This window comes from Microplitis mediator, chromosome 3 (genome assembly GCF_029852145.1).
Source record: "Microplitis mediator isolate UGA2020A chromosome 3, iyMicMedi2.1, whole genome shotgun sequence".
In the NCBI taxonomy this organism is placed as follows: domain Eukaryota; kingdom Metazoa; phylum Arthropoda; class Insecta; order Hymenoptera; family Braconidae; genus Microplitis; species Microplitis mediator.
The window spans coordinates 5,450,001-5,463,890 of record NC_079971.1 but is presented as its reverse complement, the minus strand read 5'-3'; the positions used below and the strand labels follow the sequence as shown (position 1 = coordinate 5,463,890).

General features: G+C 30.0%; 1 protein-coding gene across 1 annotated transcript in view; it reads left to right on the top strand.

Moving 5' to 3' along the window:
• Positions 1–13,890, top strand: part of LOC130665736 (calcium-activated potassium channel slowpoke) — a 138,574-nt gene that overhangs the window by 112,538 nt on the left and 12,146 nt on the right. The window contains 6 exon segments of the mRNA XM_057466282.1: positions 4,360–4,380; positions 6,748–6,810; positions 9,001–9,033; positions 10,777–10,909; positions 11,561–11,620; positions 13,141–13,537. Of these exon segments, the coding sequence (XP_057322265.1) occupies positions 4,360–4,380; positions 6,748–6,810; positions 9,001–9,033; positions 10,777–10,909; positions 11,561–11,620; positions 13,141–13,537 (707 nt within the window).

Below are 13,890 nucleotides of genomic sequence, written 5' to 3'. Positions count from 1 at the left end.
AGAATGAACACGGGCTAATCTGAACAATACTCATTATTTCCTCGGTCATTAGCTTTAACTCCATTATTAAATTGTTACCAACAATAAATTTATTATTTTCTATCGGACATTTCTAAATCTAATGTTACATTATTAGGAAAAGTTTAGCTAATATGTTTTTTTTTTGTTTTCAAAAAATTTAATTTTTGATATAAATTAAATATATATAACTTTTTCACAATCATTTAAGTATCAATACACAAAAAGCTAAATGCTTATAAAATCTATCGAAACAAAAAAATATGTTTTACTTATTCAAATCCTTTGTAATTCACATTAATTGAACAAAAAACAAAATTTGTTTTAGATAATATTTTTAACAAGATTTTGTAAAAATCTTTAAACTAGCAGAGTTAAGGTTGAAAAATAAAATCTTATATTGACAATTTTATTAAAAGTCAAATATAAGGTAACAGACCTAGTACCTGATCAGGGAACTAGAATCCGATCACTCCATATATTCGTATTTGAATATCTATATTTAGTCAAATTTAGTAAATATAGATATACAAATACATGGAGTGGTCGAGTACTAGTCCCCTGATCGGGAACTAGGCCTTTTAACTTATAAGTAGGGGAGAGTGGGGTCAATTGGACCACGGGGCGATTGAACCAGTAAGCTTAAAAAATCAAAAAAAAAATAGATAAATGAGCCGTCCTCTTGGAATTATATTTTAATACACTAAACGTTAGTCTGACCAAAATTTGGAACCAATATGATAAATTAATTTTAAAAAATCCAAGTTTTTGTGTTTTTAGGCATCTGAACTTTTTTTTCAGCTCTTGACAAATTGTTTAATAAGTTTTAATTTTCAAACGTAACCTTAAAATTTTTTTTGTAATACCTTCTTTCATATATTAGTCATAAATTTCTAACTTTACATCTAGTAAAATAGTTCTTGAATGTTTTTTTTTAAACTAATTATTTCAATAAAATAATATGGGGTCAAGTGAACCAGTACTCTCGGGGACGGTTGAACCACACGAACCACACTGTGAGCATCAGACATGCGCGCGCATCTTGACTGAATGTGAAAAAAGCTAAACTAACCAAGAAAAAAAATAATTATATTGACAGAAGTTGTAAAAGTGATTGTTATAACATATAATGTTATATAAAATAATCAATATTATTAGAAGTATTGTAATTTCAGTTTTAAGCTGTAATGAATAGTAAATTATTCATTAAAATTCGTTTGTGGTTCTAATACTCTTGGTTCAATTGTCCCCGACTAGTGGTTCAATTGCCCCCGCAGAAGAGACGATTGAACCATTTGATGCAGTTGTACAATTTCGTATTTATTAAAAATTTGTATCATTTGTTAAGGTAGTTCACTCGCGACCTATAGTGTGTGCTATTGCTTACTATTTCACTCGCTATAGCTTCCTCTTTTACATGATATCGTTAACTCGCTTTTTCTCATTTGAAATTGTGAGACAAATTTCTTTGAATATTTACAACTTTTTCACTAATCGGTAGTATGATTATTTTTAAATTTTTTAAAATTCGAATTTTTTTTTTCTACTATCTGTTAGTTTTTGGAAAAATTCTTAAGCAAAATAAATTGAAATATACGTGAAAATATGACTTTTTTTTAGGTTAGTCCAAGCTACTACATGTTAACTGTGTGCACTTTGATTATTAATATCTCGTCTCACAAACGATCAAAAATTCTGATCATGAAATTCTTATAAAAAGTCAGTTTGCGAGTGAACTACCTTAAGTTATGTGCTTATGAGAAGTGATAGTCTATATAATGAAGTATAATTTCGTAAAAAAAGTAGTTATCATTTTGCTTTTATTCATCTAAAAAAAATGTTAAAGTATTCTTGGTTCAATTGACCCCACTCTCCCCTACCCGATCAGGGAACCCTATCCAAAACATCCCATAGAATCCATTAGAATGGGTCAAAAGCCGCATAGAATCCTATAGACTTGTATTGGTTTTTAAGCGGCTTTTGACCCATTCTAATGGATTCTATGGGATGTTTTGGATAGGGAACTAGTATCCGGACAGAGAACTAGTACCCGATCATTTCATACATATGTATATCAATATTTACTAAATTTGATAAAATATAGACATACAAATACATGAGTGATTGGGTACTGGGTCTCTTATTTTACTACAAAATTGACAAATATTCAAATTATTTGTGTATACATTCAAGCAAATAACGTTTATTAACTTTCGTTTATAGCTAAACTCTTCCTAACCTATCATTTTATGTTTATCTTGGTTGTAAATATACTCAATCATCAAAAGTACATTAATCCACCGACGAACTATAAAATAAAATCGAACTATTAAAGCTATTGATTGACAAATAAATGAAATACTGCAAACTAAATACAGCAATGTCGATGTGAGAAATTATTCGTGTGCGTAGTATATCTTAGTGTTTTTGACTTTTATATATGTGATGTGGTTTTAATTGTTTTTACGAATAATAATTTGATTAAATATTTCTAGATTTCGTGTTGGAAAATGTAGTGAATAAAAGAAAGATTGTGAAATGACCTCAAATTATGTTTTAAAATTAATTGTTTGCTCGATTATCAACGAATTAATTTAATAACAATTTTAAATGTTGTATTATTTTATTTTAAAAAACGTGTACTTACTATTCTTCATACTACATATATATTTTATACAAAAATCGCTATGAGTGTTTGTATGCAGAGATAAATTGTAGTGAACACGATATTAGATAGTTTAATAATGAGTGATGTGTGTAATCAGAAAATTTATTGAATAACAAAATATTTAATTATATCTTACTATACGTTATACATAAAGAGAAATTTATTGATAATGTGATGCAATTACTGATAGATATTAAAACTATTGTTCATAACGATAATTATATAATTCGAATTATACTTTGCCAGATATTTTACAGCTTAAATTTTTTTTACTTTTATGATTCCTGAGGTGTAAAATAAAAAATGACAACAACAAAAATTAAAAAAAAATTTCGTATCTAAAAATGCATTCAAAAATTTAAAAAGTCGGCCGACTCCCGACTCAAAGCCCGGGACTCAAATCATAATATCGGAGTAGTTTTATGTAACAAAAAAAGAAAAAAATGAATAATTGAATCAACACAAGGACTATAAATTGTAGTTTTTTGATATACATTGATAGTTAAAAAATATATAACCCAGTCGAACTTGGAATAGATATTTTATCAGTATCATTTAAGTGTGAAAAATTCAAAAATATACCCAAATTATGAGATCTACACGGAGAGAAATTTCAAGTAAATTTGCCTATGCAGCATAGTAATAATTACATTACTCTATAGATTGTATGAGCAGCTCCATAGGTTCGGCGTGACACACACGATAGAGTAATGTGATTATATTACTATGCTGCATAGGCATATTTACTTGACATTTCTCTCCGTGTATATCTCATTTTTTGGGTATGAATTGAGTATAAATTTTAAAACACCGAAATCTTTATTAATTGAAACTTAAATTTTCTATATAAAAGCGATTTTTTTTTAATAATAAATGAATAATCATTGGCAATAAATAGCTTTTAAAAAAATGTGCCTGAAGATCCGAACGTTTTTCGGGCAACAACAAAAAAAATTACCCGTACGGAAAAAGTATATATACGGGCAAAATTGAAAATATGCGGCATATATTCAGATTTGCCCGAATATGTACGGATATATACTTTTTTCGTATGGTTATAAAGTAAAAAATCTACTGAATAACTAGATTTCTAAAATGCTTCGCATATGAATGCTGGTGTGTCAGCCGAAAATCTTAGACCACACCCAATTTCCGGAACTACCCCTTAGCAGTCAAATTATATAAATTTTTTTCATTTTCGTTGGGCGAAAAACGTTCCGATCTTCAGATAGATTTATAAAACAGAAACAATAGTTAAAAGCATTATTCAGTACTTGTAAGAATTTTATAACAGATTTCTGAAAAATCAAAAATATTTGGCAATAAAAAAATCATCAGAACATATTTAATACAATAAAAATAATACTAATCCTAAAACTAAATATTCTTCTGAATATGGTATAGATTTTTAAAATATTAAAAAAAAATTAAAGTTACAGCTGTCAGCTATAATTGTACATTATCATAACAAGTTTCTTTTTATGTATAACAAATAAATAATCATTTTATCTTCTCATACCTTCACACGAATTAATAATCAATACTCACTATTAGTAATACACAGCATAACAAATTAACCATAAATACAAACGTATTAGCCGCAAAAACTTATCATAAACTAACCGTCTATGTGTCTATGTGCCTGAACCTTTCGTCTTCCATGTACTACGTAGGTGAAGACTTCTCGTACTCAAGTAAGTTTAAACTTGAAGGATACTCATTTGTTAGTATAATCAGATTTTTTTATCTAAATGAATACAATAAGCTAAGACAGCGTAAATTGAAATCAATCATCGCTAGTAATTTACCATAAATTGCAACATTGAATTACTAATAATAATAACGAATAACTAGGATTTAATATTGTCAACGCACTACGCGTTACATACAGCCGATATAATTTAGATTTTGCATCATAAATAAGAACTACAAAATTATATTAATTCCTTATTTATGATCGTAAATCTGATATCTCAATTATCGCATACTATTTTATTACTCAATATAAAGATTTTCTTATTCATTTTGTGCATTTGTAAACATCCGTATTTTTATGATTTATAGATCATTTCTATAACTTTTAATAAAAAAATAATTCATTCATAAAAGTGATACATTTATTTGCATTACCAAATTTTTAAGTTAGGAGTTGAGAAATGAAAATTGGTAAATTTAAAAAAAAAACCTCAATTATGTATAAATTTCACCCAACACCAGCTGCTAAATGTTACTTCGTACTGGTAGTTCATCAGAAAAAGCACAAAAATGCATTCCATTACTTCACTTTACTTACTTATATCTTCCTGTTTTTCTTTTGTTATTCCAAAATTAATAAATTTGATAAATTAATCAATATAAAGAAATTACACCATATCTGCAACTACTTTTTCTTATTAGCATGACTTTTTTTTCAACTTAAATAATTTTCCATTCTTTAAATTTTATTCTTTCTGTGTAAACAACACCTACACTATTCAATAATGTAGTATTTGATTATTATGTAATTGTAGTGTAGACACTTTTTTTTTATATTAGTATTTTTCATTTAATGTTCAGCTTATAAACGCAGGTATTAATGCAAACGTATAGTTTAATTTTTTTATTAAAATGAAAATGAACTTAATCGAGTAATTTGCAGATTGCAAATTAATTGATTACTTGAAATTAATTAACAGAAGAAAAAATAAATAATTTAATATAATAGAGATCAAAAAACTTTTCATTTTAATAAAAAATTTCTAAGTATGACGGCATGGCGCATGTAGTAAAAAAAAGGCAGGTTGAAACATTATATTTTGTACAGTGACAATAATATTGATGAATAGATATATTAGTTTTACAAATATAAACAAAAATATAAAAAATTTTTTAATGCCAACCCTAGTAACACGTGTTTGAGCAAGATTCTAGAGTAAGTATCTTGAGCAAGACCCCTAGCGGCTAGTGTCTTTTTCAAGATCGTGTATCAAGAAACCTATGTCAAGATTTATGTGTCTTGCTCATGGTATCGTACGCAAGAATATTAAAGATATCTTGAGTACGGTGCAATGAAAAAGTGTCTGACGCATTTCTTGCACCAGTAACTTACAGAAGGTACTTACGCATGGCTCGCTCAAGATCCGCTCAAGGCTCAAGGTCAATTTTGAGCCTTGAGCAGATATTGAGCAAGCCATGTGCAATTATTTTCAACTATAGTCTTCTTCCAGAACTGAGTTATAATCTAGCACGAATTTCTTGTGTAAGGCTTGCACTAGGCTTGGAATTTAAATCTGGTCACAAGTATCTGCAGCAAGACACATACGTAGAAAAAGACACTAGCACCTATCGATCTTGAGAGCAGATTTGCTCAAGAATTTAAAAAAATTGTTATGTGGGAAGTTGGTCAAAAGTAATATGTATAATATTAAATTCAACAATATGTATGGAATAACATATATGTGGTATTAACACCTTCAGCAAGTCTGAAGGCCTATTTTCGAAGAGACGAAATATTCTCGATAAAATAGATATATATTATTCTATTCATATTGGTGAATTTAATACATATTGCTTTTGACCAACTTGGCGTTGAAAAATTCTTTATTATAATTATGGTCGTCAAAATTATCAAAATAAACAAAAATGTTAGTTCATAAATTCAACTGATAATTTTGTGCCGTAAAAAAAAATTATTATTGTCATTAAAATATAACATCCGAAATTCAAGTATTATTTAAAAACTATATATATTTACGAAGATAGTTCCAGATTTTTGATTGGTTATTTACAATAAACATACAGTTTACCACTAATAGTCTCAGTATTAACTAATTTTCGGACATTTAGTGTCTCGTTTATTGAAACTTGAACAAACAAATTAAACAATTTGATTGAATATTAACTTCTTTTGAGATTTTAATAAAAAAATAATAAATTTCAGTAAAAACGATTCATTTTTGCCTGGAACTATCTCATATATAAGTTTGATGCAATAAAACAAACTAGTGTAGAACATAGAATAGGTCCTAGATACATACTATTTATTAGATAGGGTAGCTAACATGTGTAGTGGTTTGTTACAGACGACCATCATCCTCCCCCCACATTCACTCCGCCAGAACTGCCCAAGATGGTTCACGTGAGAGGTACAGTTATACCTCAGTCAAGTCATGCTACAGTCTCGCAAGCTGCACTCATGTCTATGATAAATTATCGAAAATTATTATAATATCAATTATAATAATTTAACTTTTGACGAATTTATATTGCAATTATAAAAGCTATTTATCTAATTGCAAATCACTGTCATTACACTAACTCACATTATTATTAACTAAATCATTACTCACTTGTCATCACTTGTGTTAAATATTTTAACACCAATCATTTAACAACATTCTATCATTATTTTCATTGATTTTATGTTATTTATGTAGATTTATAACTCTTATTTTTATTTTACAAGTACACTGTAAAAAATTTTTGGTGTGAAAATGGTCCCCGAGGATAAACGGTCTACTCGGTGTCAAATTTTTTTGGTGTGAAATATTAAGCGATGTACTTTCGTACTATTGGTGGTGTAAACCCTCTAATCCACACGGTCCAAAATTTAACACCGTGCGTCGTATAACTTTTATACCGACAGTGTCTAAAATTTGAACACCAAATCATTCACACCACACCGTGGACTCAAAATTTTTTACAGTGTAGCTGAAAGATGAGTTTAAATGCATGCTTTTGATAAACTTAGTTTTATTGTTACAAAAAATCATGTTATTTTTAATATGTTTATTGGTTTAAATGTAGTGCCACATTATTGGGATTAGTTGCTAAGCAATATTTATAACTATAGATTTTATTACTATCGTATCCATAAAATATAACGTAGGATTAATCATAGGTTAAAGGATGTGAATAATAACAATTGGGGTTGATATTGATGAATATTGATCATTTCGTCACTTTATTGTCATTTCATCAGCACCTATCAAAATATGAACGAAATATTATGATTTTTCTTAATAATTCTCAGCCCTGATTAAAAGAAATAGCTCAAAACAATTCAATTTTAATACTGTATAGATATACATTCATCATTGAGTAAATCGTTTTCTTTAAGGTAGTTGTCGGGTGATGGGCATATTGTCAGAAAGTTATAAAATTTTTTATACCTATTAAGGGTATTAAGATACAATTACCATTAATATTTGAAGTCGATTGGCCATCTCTAATTTGAATTATTTATAATCAAAGTTCGTATCATTAACATTGCGAGCAATGAGGAGTATGTGTTTCAAGTCGCGTTCGTGATTCTAATAAAAAAACTAACAGTCAGAAACTTTTGAAAAACTAACAGAAAATTAATGAATTTGTCCTGAATTTATTTAAGAAAAAAAATTAAGTATTCACCATCTCATTGTTGAGATATAGCACCGCAAAGTTCAACAATAAATGAAAAAATACACATGTCGGTGAATTGGAAAAAAACAATCTGACAACGCTGCACGCGAGTATACATAGTATTATTTGAGCGGTAAATTTAAACATACTCAGTACACTATACAGCAACTGGCAGAGTATATGCGACGTTGTCAAATTTTAATTCAAGAAAATGTTCAATAGTATTTGTGTATACGTATATATGAGTAGTGTGTAGGTAAGCTTCTTACGGGTACAGTATCAAACAAAAGCAATGTCTCGTTTTAAATACCACCTAACCTACTCTTACCGCGTATATGGCTCATAACTTTTTGACAATATTGTAGCAGGACAACTACCTTAATCAGGGAGTTTCCGGAAATTAGGCAGTATTAAATTATTTCACATCTAACACATTTCCATTATATAGTTCTATTGTCTTAACTATAAAATAGTAACATGATCTGTAATTAAGAACAATACAATCTTCATATCCTGAGGTTGAAAAATTTTCAAAGTAAGTGGCCTGAAAGTAGATTACGAAGAATAATATTTTGTTCATTTTTTTATAGTCGCTAATGATCAAATCGAAATGAAGTGATAAACTATTCAATATTTATTGATATCAATTTCTAATTGCTTCTATTCATATCCGTCTCCCTATAATATGTCCTATTGTTATTTAAAATAATAAAGTGCGAATCTCTGGCGTAAAACGTTTTTTTTTTATTGTCTGAGATGGGGTATGCGCGCCTGTGAGCATGAGACTGTAGGTTTATTCGCGAATCACGGGGGGAGTAATATATGTCACACTAAAAGTGATGTGGCACACGTCATAATCGACTATTTGTGCTTCATTGAATTGCTTTCATAAGTACTCGAGTAATTATCGATTAATCGCCCTTTATGAATTTTAGGTGAGATCAGCCGCGAACGAGATGATCCTACTGGTAAGTTATTATGCAAATTAAACCAGTGAAATAAATGAACGATATTCCACAATCATAGTAATAATAGAACTGAAAATATTATAGTATGATTATAAAATTTGTGTAACTCATGCCGAGGAATACGCCGCTAAGTGGCTAGTCAAGTAGTCAGCCTGATAAAATTTTATATTAAAATACTATCCTTTCTGATTGGTCAAAAGTGTGGTCCAATATATATTAAATCACTCATTTTTATACTATTGTGGTCCCAGTAAGAGAATGAACTTTGGAAATCATACCCACTACCGCACATTTATAAACTGCGCATGCGCAAAAAAGTGGGAGAATATTTAATACTAGAACATCCAGAGTGGGAGTAAAACTCGACGACACTCGAAGTTCAATCTCTTGTTAGGATGACAATAAACCACTGAACTTGTGGAAAATGGCGTTACTTGAATTTAGCTGCCTTATTAACATGACCAAAGTCTCTAGACTGCATATGCGCACCTAATTAATAAGCACACGTATGTGTAGATCAATGGCACGTCAGCTGAATTTTATAACCTCACATATCTCTATTAATGGATATGATATAACACCAAAGTAGAATTTTTTTATTGAGTTAAGTTTTGTTAAATGAAAAGTATTAAACAAAGTATCTAATTCCATAAAGTATAAGCCTTTTTTTAGTAATAAAGTACTTTGGACATTCAACGGCGTTTTTCTTTGTGCATTCATTACATAACCTATTGTATAACATCTAATGACATCGAGTATACCCATATAACAATCTTGTTCAGGATTTGAGCAAGCCTACCCAGATAGCAAAATGACGTCTTGATAAGTTCTGAATGAGTTCCTATTTATGATTTGGACGTCTCATCAACATCTCAAAGAAGTCTTTAAGAAGTTCTCAAGATGTCGAATGAGCCACCTAGCGAACTCAGTAAGACGTCTTTAAAAAGAGTTCTTTTTTCTGACTTCGCAAATAAGACTTCAGTATGAATTTACTATGACGTCTTTTAGGAGCTCCTAAAGAAGTTCGAAAAAGAATATATTTAGACGTCACAAAACTGACGCCTTATTTATGGATTCTTCAAGAACTCTTAATTAAGAGTTCTTAAAAATGAAACCTTTAAGAAGTCATTATAAGACTTCTTGAAGACGCCTTCGAAAAGACGTTGTAAAGCAGTCATTCCGACTTAAATGCTGTCTGGGTAGTCTAAATTTCGATAGACGTTAGTGTCTTTTTCTACGTTTGTGTCTTGCTGCAGATACTCGTGGCTAGATTTCAATAGCAAGTCTAGTGCAAGCCTTACACAAGAAATTCGTGCCAGATTATAACTCAATTCTGGAGGAAGACTATAGTTGAAAACAGTTGCGCATGACTTGCTCAAGATCTGCTCAAGGCTCAAAATTGACCTTGGATCTTGAGCAGATCTTGAGCAAGTCATGCGTAAGTTACTGGTGCAAGAAATGCGCCAGAAACTTTTTAACTGCACCGTTTCTAAGATTTCTTCAATATTCTTGTGTACAATGCCTTAAGCAAGTCATGCACAAGTCTTGATGATGATTTCTTGCTACATGATCTTGCGTAAGACCCACACGCAGAAAAAGACACTAGTGACCAGAGGTTTTGCTCAAGGTGCTGGCATCAGAATCTTGCTCAAGCATGTGTTCCTTGGGTAATACCGATTCCACATGATGTATAAGAAACTAATAAAGTATTATAGTAAAATGTTTTGTTGTATAAAATTATAGCTATGAGAAATCATCGAAATTCAGTAGGAATGACGACGATAAATTCGACGAAACAAGTGAATAAAGTTAAGCCAAACGTGAATAGAACAGCAAACGACAGTTTGTCAAGTCCGAACCAACCGTATAATCAGAGGTATCGTATGGATAGTACCATTTTGTCTCACATGATTTATATAGACCTATCAGTACTTCATTGATTATCCAGTTATAATCATATTTTTACATTCATAATAGCGATATTTCCTTCCTTTTTTTTTTAAAGAATTAACAGATGAGTAGTTTAGTTACAATTAATCAACATCAGTGTAGTAATAAATTTAATATAGATAGCGAAACCAAATAATATTATACATTATCACCTGTTAATTGATGAAACAAATTATTTTTTTCCTGAAGCCAAAGGCATCACGTAACAGGTTTTTACGCATTATTGTCATTTTTTTCTATAAAAAGAATCCTTCATTTTTAAAATTCAAAAAAACAGTCTTGTGACTTGTAGTTATTAAATTCAATCAGAGCTACTACTTTCATCTTTTCAATTAATCATATGAATTGAAGTGTATTTTATAAATTACAGTTTGCTTTACGCTACATTTCATTGTACAGTTTTTTAATCTGATACCTTTTCATTCAATTCATGACTAATTCATTACTTCTTGTCATTAAAAATTTTTGGCGTTGAAATAATTTAAATGCAAGTAAAGATTAAAATAAAGTTACAAGACAAAACATCGCTATGGTGATAACGAGTTGAAGACCGACGTACGTCACCTTTTGATTGCAGATCACAAGAGGAGTCCGCATACTCTGGCTACCATCTCGCCTACGAAGTCAAAAAGCTCATGTACGCTTATGCTGTTAACATGTCTCACGTATTGTGTTACATAAATATTTTCATATTATTTTAATATATATAATTTCATTCGCTTATGTATCTGCACAAAAAAAAAGGATTTCTTGACGCAAGCAATTTTTACTCCCCCGAAGAAAATTTTTTACTTGCCCTAATAAATTTTTCGTATCATGAATTGAAACTAAAAATTTTTTTGGGGCGAGAAAAAATTTTTTTTAGTCAGAAAATTTTTGTTTTCATTTCATAATGAAAAGTTTTTCTTGCGTCGAGAAATCCTTTTTTTCTGTGTGGAAAATATTTTTTTTTCTCAATAAAATTAAAAATTAAGATAGTAGATATATTCATCCTTGCTCTTTGCTTTTTGCATGAAATATGTTCGCAAGAATATTATGAATATCAACTGATATTCACGGAAAAGTATCATGGATTAATTGTGAGTTAATTAAACAGCTCAATTTTAGACCGACACAAAAATCGAGGAAATCGAAAGAAAACATATTGAATATTTTCATGGTAACCGACCTAATGAACTTTGAAAATTGAACTTTACCAATTTGAACTTTGGCAATTTAAACTTCGGTAAATTTGAACTTTTATGAAAATAACAATAGTATATTTAACGAATTAATTTTCAAGCGTATAGGTTTACATATTTTATATGTCCACGCACACAAAACCCCTGAAAAAAAGGCACCGTACTATTTCAAGCGTATAGGTTTACATACTTTATATTTCCACCCACACAAAACCTGAGAAAAAAGGTAAGTTCAAATCGCCAAAGTTCAAATTTACAGAAGTTAAAATTGCCAAAGTTCAAATTTTCAAGTTCAAATTGGTAAAGTTCAATTTTCAAAGTTCATTAGGTATGGAACCTATTTTCATATTTCTCTGGCGGATCCGAATTACGGTATTCGGAACAATTACGATAAATTGCCGTATTTTGCAGTAAATTGCGGTAAATTTGGTCATTTACAATAAAAGTACGGTTAATTCGCCGTAAATTTGCTGTGATACCGCAGTATTTTATAGTAAAAGTGCAGCCTTTTACCGCAAATTTGCGGTAACATTGCGATATTTCATCGTAAACCTACAGAATTACTGAAAATTTACGGCATTTTACCGTAAAGTGAAGTATTTTACTGTGTTACATTAAGAATGCCACAAATTGCGGCAAATTTGCAGTAAAATACGGTAATTTGGATCCGCTGGGGCTTTATGTTAAAAATAATAATAATATCCATCCTGGAAAATTTTCGTTTAAGTCGATCACTTTTTTATTTCTAGCATGAGTAACAAATAAATCTCTGTATATAGTTTTGTGATTGATGTTATTTTTCCATAATCAACACAATTTCACAAAACATTTATACTTTTCCATAAAGATTAATTCCATGAAACGATTCCTTCATTAAAGCTTCGAAATATTCGAAATATGAAACTCTGAAGCATGATGTTAGAATAAGTTAAGTTTGATTTTTATAAATGACCTTTATTACAAAAATATCTTACAGGCCAACGAGTAGAGGCTCAGGAGGTACGAATGTCAACAATAACGGTGGCCTTCAGATCGGAATCGCCGATGACCAGGCCAAGGACTTTGATTTCGAGAAGACGGAAATGAAATATGACTCAACAGGGATGTTTCATTGGAGTCCTTCACGCAATCTTGAAGACTGTATACTCGACCGAAATCAGGCGGCAATGACAGTACTTAATGGTCACGTGGTAGTTTGTCTATTTGCTGATCCTGATTCACCTTTAATAGGACTAAGAAACCTGGTTATGCCATTACGAGCTTCCAATTTCCATTACCACGAGCTTAAACATGTAGTAATAGTTGGGTCTGTTGACTACATAAGACGCGAGTGGAAGATGTTACAAAACTTACCAAAAATATCAGTACTCAATGTACGTATCGTAAAAATATAGTAATTAGTTTATTTTCTAAGTTATTTGTAGATAAGAGGATATGCCATCCATTCTATTTCTCACATACATGTGAATAAACGAAACGGCCCCTGTTGCACTTACATTAGCAAATGGAAATTTCAAATGAGCCGTTTTCGGATATAAACTGAAATTTTCGAACGAGAAGCATTTCATTCGATAAATAATAACTTTACTTATCGAATGAAATATTTTAATTAATGATTTGGATCTTTATCTATGGAAACAGTTCATTTGAAAATCACCTATTTCACTCTCTCAAGTATACTTTCGTTGCTAATGCTACTTTATTCAACACATGTACGGTTATTTTT